Raw genomic sequence first — 7,105 nt, forward strand, 5'->3', positions numbered from 1 at the left:
TGGAGAAGCTTGAGAGAGTGCAGAGGAGAGCCATGCACATGATCAGAGGTCAGGAAAACAGACGTTATGATGAGAGGCTGAGAGCCATGGGACTCTTCAGCCTGGAAAAGCACAAGCTCTGTGGTGATCTGGTGGCCACCTGTAGGTTGATCAGGAGTGCTTACCAGGATCTGGGGGAATGTCTGTTCACCAAAGCACCGCAAGGGATGACCAAGTCGAACGGTCACAAACTCCTCCACTACTGTTTCAGGCTGGACATAAGGAAGAACTTCTTTACTGTCCAAGCCTGCAAGGTTTGGAATAGACTGCTGTCAGAGGTGGTTCGAGCACCTACCTTGAACGCCTTCAAGAGACATTTGGATATTTATCTTGCTGGGATTCTATGACCCCAGCTGACTTCCTGCCCCTAGGGCAGGGGGCTGGACTCAATCTTCCGAGGTCTCTTCGAGCCCTAATATCTATGAATTAGTCAAGCTCAGTGGGTGCCAGAACACCCAACTCCTTGCCCCACCCCCAAACTTTCTCCCTGGTGTATGAATATGGTAGATCTGAAAATATGCAGCATTCTTACAAAGGACAGCATGAAATATATATTATAAAGTTAACGGCATTCATGTGACTGGATGAAGAGATAGTGAATAAGTGTCTGGGTGGAGTATAACAACATATTGTTTTGGTATGCCAGCCTCCATTAGCTCTCTGGCTTCAGAAGCAATATGTTTCTTCCTCTGCAAGTGTGTAACTTGTGCTGACCTCTACCCACTGATAAAGCACAAAGCGAAATGTGTTTATTGTTGACTTCATTCATATTTTGAAAACAGTATCACACTAAGATATTTCTCTTTCAAGCATTTATCATTATTATTATTTCATAGTACTTGAATGTTGTGCCAGGCACTTAAGATGCTGTCTGAATCTCAAATAACTTGTACTTTGCATAGATAAAGGATTGGGTAAATTGAGGGCTGCAACAAATTTAGAATTAAGCACTTGAAATCAGTATTGGTTTTTTTTTGTTTTGGTTTCTTTTGGTTGGATCAGCATTAATCTCACCTTAAGCCAATGTACAAAAAGTGAGTATTTTCTCAGTCTTTCTGTGAAGAAGCCCACCAACTTTTGAGTGTTATATGGATAAATTATTTTGTAGTTGGTGATATCTCTGATATGGCTAGCAGTTCCATGACTGGTTTGTTTTTTGTAGGTGAAGTGATCAAAGCCTGGGACATTGCTGTTGCAACTATGAAGATTGGAGAAATCTGCCGGGTTACCTGCAAACCAGAGTATGCCTATGGTTCTGCTGGGAGTCCTCCCAAAATACCTCCTAATGCTACACTGATATTTGAGGTGAGTTTAAAAAAATGCACCTCTTTCAGAAAGGGCGTGTGTTAGCTTTCCTAGGTGGGACTGGCTCAACTAACTTTTATTAGTTTGATAGGTAGTATTAGTCGGTGTCTTTCATTGGAAATACTCTAGAATGTTCCTGGCACCTCAGCATTCAGGACCATCAATGGAGTTGATTGGCTAACTTGTGATAAGATATTAATCTTTTTGTGTGGAAAAGACAGAGCTGTAAGTAAGACCAGCATGATGACTTGGGATTTATTTGACTTCTACTTCTAGAAGATGATGTTGAGAAGGTGGGAGGACAGGGAAATAGCTTGTCCTAAAGAGGACTCAAAGGAAGTGTCCTATGGGTGGTCAAAAATACTACATATTTTAAAGGAATTTTCTTGATTTTAAAAAAAAAAAGATACAAAGCAGAGTGAGAAAACTGGTACTGTTATAGCAGCTACTAACATATGTTGCTACATGTTCCCTGAGTTACTGGTTCTGGACAATGGGACTAATACTTCACAGGCTTAACTTTAATAACTTTTTGGAGTTGCACAGGTTTGTTCTAGAACGGGTTGTCAGCAGGTGGTAAATGTACCCCCGGGGGTATTTGGGAAAGCCATAGGGGTTGTGGGCGGGTGAGGATAGAGTGCTGCCACCCACCACTCTGCTGCTGCCTTCCAGGAGCAGGGACAAAGGCAGTGGTGCCCATCTGTAGGCCACACCGGTGCCCGGATGGGGGTGGGTGTGGAGCTTTCAGGCGGTGACCGCCACCTACCACTCTGCACTGCCACTGCTCCGTATCTAGCTGCATGCCACCACCCCCCTTCTCAGTGTCTGGCCACTGGGGGTACGCTTACTTAAAAAAAAGGTTGAAAACCTCGTGTCTAGAATTTTCTGAAGTAAAATTAGTGAGGGAAGCTGGCTAAGGCCTGCTCATTTCAAATGAATGCTTTGGAGCCAGTTTTCACAAAAATGCAATATTTGATGTGGTGGTCAAAGTCATTTTTTTGCCAGCTTCTTTTAAAGTTGTCACTAGCTATAGTTGGAATCTTTAACAAATCTTTTGCATGGACTTTTATAGCTATACATTCTTTAATCCGCATGAGTAGTTTGCTTGGTAATACCAATAAACTCTGTAAGGGAATGACTGTCACACTACTCATGAATCTGTACTCATACTTTTAGCTTCTCATCCATTAGTGGAACCAGCAGACCTAAGTTTGTGGCCTTGGCTCCCTGTACAATACATGAGGAACCTTTATCTTCCAAGAATGAATTTAACAAAAGTTGACTCTGAGTGGATAGTTACATATACCAAGCAGTAGGAAATTATGAGAAGTGTGATCAATCTGATTTCTACTGCTCTGGGATTTTGGTACTTTAGTCAGGGCTGTAGGAAGGTACCTGCCTCCACTTAAGATTTGGAGCCCTAAATACTCTCCTAAAAGTACATTCCACAGATTAAATTGACAAAGAGACTTGAGCCTAGCCTGGAAGTTAGGCTTAGTAACTGAAATTCAGGGATTGAAAGCAGCTTTGAACAAAGAATGTAAGCCCTAAGGGGGACTTGGGCAGGGGTGTCTGTGAACTGCTGTCTTGGACTTAAGTATTTAAGTTCCACTTAAATAAGTGTCCTGGAGTATGAACAAAGAAAGATTACAGAAACTTAATAGTGGGTAGAGGATTTGATGCATGTTAATGGCTCTGTAGTAATTGTCCATGTACCTACCCTTACCCCATAATAAATGAGAAACAAACCAATGCAAAGTTAGCGTTGTTTTATTTTTCCACTTACTGCAGGGTAAGAACAAACATGTGGACTGTTATCGGGAGCAGCTAATATAGCATCTTCCTTCCTCTTTTGAATGGCTGCAATCTGTTCCTTAGAACACTGAATCGTACCACTTGCTTTAAAAAAAAAAAAAAAAAAAAAAAAAATTGTGATGATACCCTTTTGTGCAGTGGTTATGACATTGACTCAGGATATGGTAGACCTTGTCCAAATACTTTTCTCTAAGAAATTAAGACATGTCTCCTACCTCTTGAACACCCTAATAGTTAGGCCATGGGCTAGTCTGGGATGATGCAACTTCTCAAAATGAATGCATCATAGCTGTCACTTTAGCATCAAAGTGGGGCTTTCCTTTATGAGGAAGTGACTGGAATCCAGTTGTAATTTAAAGGAAAATAAATGGTGAAGAGTTGCTGAACAGTGTGAATTTTCTATCTTGAGACTTGCCTTTGTGTCTCTTCTCAATCTGGTGTGAAGTCTGAGAACCAAACCATCTGTCTATATCCAGATTCTTCTCATGAGAAGACTGAAAGGGGAATTGAATACTATTGAGAGAAAGTTTACAGTCTAGCTCTCTAACTTCCAATGATGAGCATGACTAGTTATTAACTTTTTTGCTAAAGGGAGTAAGGGTTCACAACTTAAATCCTTACAGTCATCATATGGGACTTGAGATCTCGCCAGCCAGTCAGCAGTGGCTAATTTGTATTGGGTTATTGAGCTCTACTTTGCATTCATCTGCAAGGTTCCTTACATCTGTAAAAGGCAATAGACCTAAATGTGGTACAATAAACAAACATTTTTTTGTGTATTCAAAATTCCACTCTGCCATTCCCCTAAAACGGGTAGACAAAATACAGCCTATGGGCTGGATCCAGCTTGCCAATTGATTGGATTTGGCCCACAGCTACCCCTGTGGCACTCGACATGGGGCCAAGCCCTGCCTGGGGTGGCCAGCACTGTACAGCTTCTTGACAGGGCTGCTGTCAATGTTACTGCAACCACCTGGGTGCTTCTCAGCTCTCCCCACCTCCAGTGGTGGCTCCCCCTCCTCCTGACCCTGTTGTGCCTCTCCAGGCAGGGGGCGAAAGCAGCAGCTAGGCAGCTCCCCCAGTGCACAGGGCTTAAGCCCTGGCCATCTTCCACATGCCCAGCACAATCCACTATGGGTAACCGAGTGGGTAAAAGGTGGCTGGGAGCTAGAGCTCGAGTCCTGCACTGAAGCAGGAACCACCTAGCTGAAGCTTCCCCTCACCCAGAGCAGAAGATGAAGAGGAGCTGCTGGAGGCTGGGGAAGCCAGGCAGCCCTGCTGGGAAGCTTATATGCTGGCAGAGATGGGCAGGAACGTGGCATGGGCTGTCCTGGATGAAAGTGGACAGGGCTCGGCCACACGCTAGGCAGCTGTGGACCTCACTGCCTAGATGAGCTCTACTGCACATGCCCCTTTTTCCACCCCTCTGTCTGCCTCCCTCTTCCCCCCCACCCTGGCTGGCTCCTGAGACATAGCACCCAGGCAGCCCCCACCCACCCACCATACACAGTATACAAGAGTAAAACTATTTTCAGCTATTATGCAATTTCCTCTATATACACTGTTCAAAAAAAAGACAAAAATGATGTCTTTAAATAAAATTAAAATGTTACATTGCTTGTTTTTTAGTATATGATTTGTTTTACTAGGAAGTAGGAAAAACTATTAGATCTCAGGGGAACTGCTCTTGGTCATGTGCAGCTGAATGTTAAGTATATTGGGGTTTTAGAACTAGCATGCAGGGGCTTAAAACCAACCCCACCCCTGTATGGCTAAAGAAAGAAGCAGAAATTGGGTAGTAAGAGGTTGGCAATGATACTGGCTTTCTTTCCCAGCTAAATTACAGCACACATTTCAGCCCAAAGCAGTCTGTATACCTCAACAAGAGGTCAGCCAAATGACCAGGTGCAAACTTATTTGCGTTAGCTGTTAATAACTGGATAGGTCTATACTGGCAACAAGCATGGACTGTCTTTGACAACATAAACTTGCTCCTTGGAAACGCTTCCTTGCCTTCAGGACTACAACATACAAACTTCTTCATCCCTGTTAATTTTATGTGCTGTTTTCTTTGAAATCTTCCTTGCCTGCAGGTTGCATGTGCTGACCTTTTAGACCTTCCAGTCTTGTTCTGCCAGAAGCCCCCATAACCTGGATTAGCATAGCTGAATGTAACCCTTCTCCATGTTGTCTGTTACTTTTAAGTGGGTAAAGGTGTAACTAGTTTTGTATAATAAAAAATATTTATAGTTATGAATAAAACCCCATGAAAGTAAGCATGGCTTTTTTTTTTTTTTTTTTAATGGGTGAGTGTCATTTTTCTATGGGGTGTCATATACCCATTGTCCTTTATCCCTCATTTCTTGAAGCTTGTTCACACTTTTCAGTATGATCGTAAATTATCCATGCTAGGGAATGATTTGTGTCTGCATTTCTGCATCCCATTTACCAAAAGCCAATGAAGGCTTTTCTTTTTTACTCCTATACAAATACCACTCCAAAGATGAAAAGAAGCAGCAAGGGCAGAGGTCACAGAATTAGGTTGATCCTAGACCAGCAAGAGAGAAACCATAAATGCTGAAGCATATATTTGCTAGGAGAATTTATACTTTGATCTTCCAAACACTTATTTTGGCCAAACCTGGAAGTTTTTTTGTTTTCTTGAGGGTGGTGTTTTTTTTTTTTGGGGGGGGGTGTTGCTTTGATTTTTTTTTTTTTTCTTTTTTTTTCCTTCTGTTTTAAAAAAAGAAATTGGTGCTTGTTTAGTCTGAATGACTTTCTCCAAGAACCACAAAAGTGCAAATTCAGCTCTGTGCAGGTGAGGTTTATGAAAATGTGCTTTCTGAGTGATACAGCTTTGCCAGCAGATGCTCCTAGTTATGCCAGCAAACCTGATAGCAATATAATATGGTTTGCTTGGAGGGTGTAGTTATTACTGTTCCAGCACAACATGCAGTTTAGATAATATTTTTCTAAGCATGGTAAGAGTGCTTGTCAGTAGTATTTGTTTTGTTTCTCTGGAACAGCTCTTTTTTCCCTACTAGCTTCAGACTTAACTCTTTCTTATTTTATGACTTCTCCCTGGTCTTTTCCATATCTTTCATTTAATTCATTCAGCACAAGAATACTTAATGTGGGCCAGCCTTTTGGGTGGATGCAGGATTTAGTTTGTGGCACACATGCCAAAGTGCCACTCTGGTCCCCTTCCCATATGTGATCTCAGGGGAGGAGACAGAAGGCAGTCTGCTGCAGTTGTCTGCCCCCTCCAGTCAGTCAATGTGCCACAAAAAAGGATGCTTCCTTCCACTTGTGCCATGTAGGCTGCACCGCCCCCCCCCACACACACATATATACTCACTCTAAAGGGCGAGTTGGAACAAAATTTTGGTCCATCTTAGTCTCTTCCCAGTTGGGGATCTTCCTCCAAGCAAATTCAGCTTAAGTCAGTAAGGAACTGATAAACTAAAGCAACTGTGACATAAGGGGCAGCCCTGGAACTGCATGCAGTCTGCTAGGAGTTAATTTGTGATCATCCCTTCGCCTCTCTGACCACTCTTCCCCACAGCCTCATCACTGGCTGCAACAGCTGGGGTCTCTAGGTTTCCTTCCCTCCTCTGGTTTCTACCTACTGCTCTTGCTGCAGACAGCAAGGTGGTGTGGCTCAACCTGGTCTAGGGCCATAGCCCAGCATGGGAGCCTGCAGTTGGGGAGCTGAGAATCCAAGGGGGCCTATGGCTTATACTGGTTATTCCAAAGTTGGATAGCCCAGAACAGCATTTCCTAGCCAGTGTGCCACAGCACACTGGTGTGCTGTCAGGTGCATCCAGGTGTGCCATGGCATTTTGGGCTGGAGCCACACCCCTCACCTGCTGCTGCTGCAGACACAGACATAATGGGGAGCATGGCTCCAGCCCAAAATGCTGTCCGACTGGCTGCATGTGCACCC

General features: G+C 43.4%; 1 protein-coding gene across 1 annotated transcript in view; it reads left to right on the forward strand.

The window, feature by feature from the left end:
* The window catches only part of FKBP4 (FK506 binding protein 4), a 23,675-nt gene that overhangs the window by 4,847 nt on the left and 11,723 nt on the right, over positions 1-7,105 (forward strand). The window contains exon 2 of the mRNA XM_019544172.1: positions 1,202-1,344. Coding sequence (XP_019399717.1) covers positions 1,202-1,344 — 143 coding nt within the window. The remainder of the gene's footprint in view (positions 1-1,201; positions 1,345-7,105) is intronic.

The sequence above is a fragment of the Crocodylus porosus genome, unplaced genomic scaffold, assembly GCF_001723895.1.
Source record: "Crocodylus porosus isolate Cpor-Errol unplaced genomic scaffold, CroPor_comp1, whole genome shotgun sequence".
Taxonomy (NCBI): Eukaryota; Metazoa; Chordata; order Crocodylia; family Crocodylidae; genus Crocodylus; species Crocodylus porosus.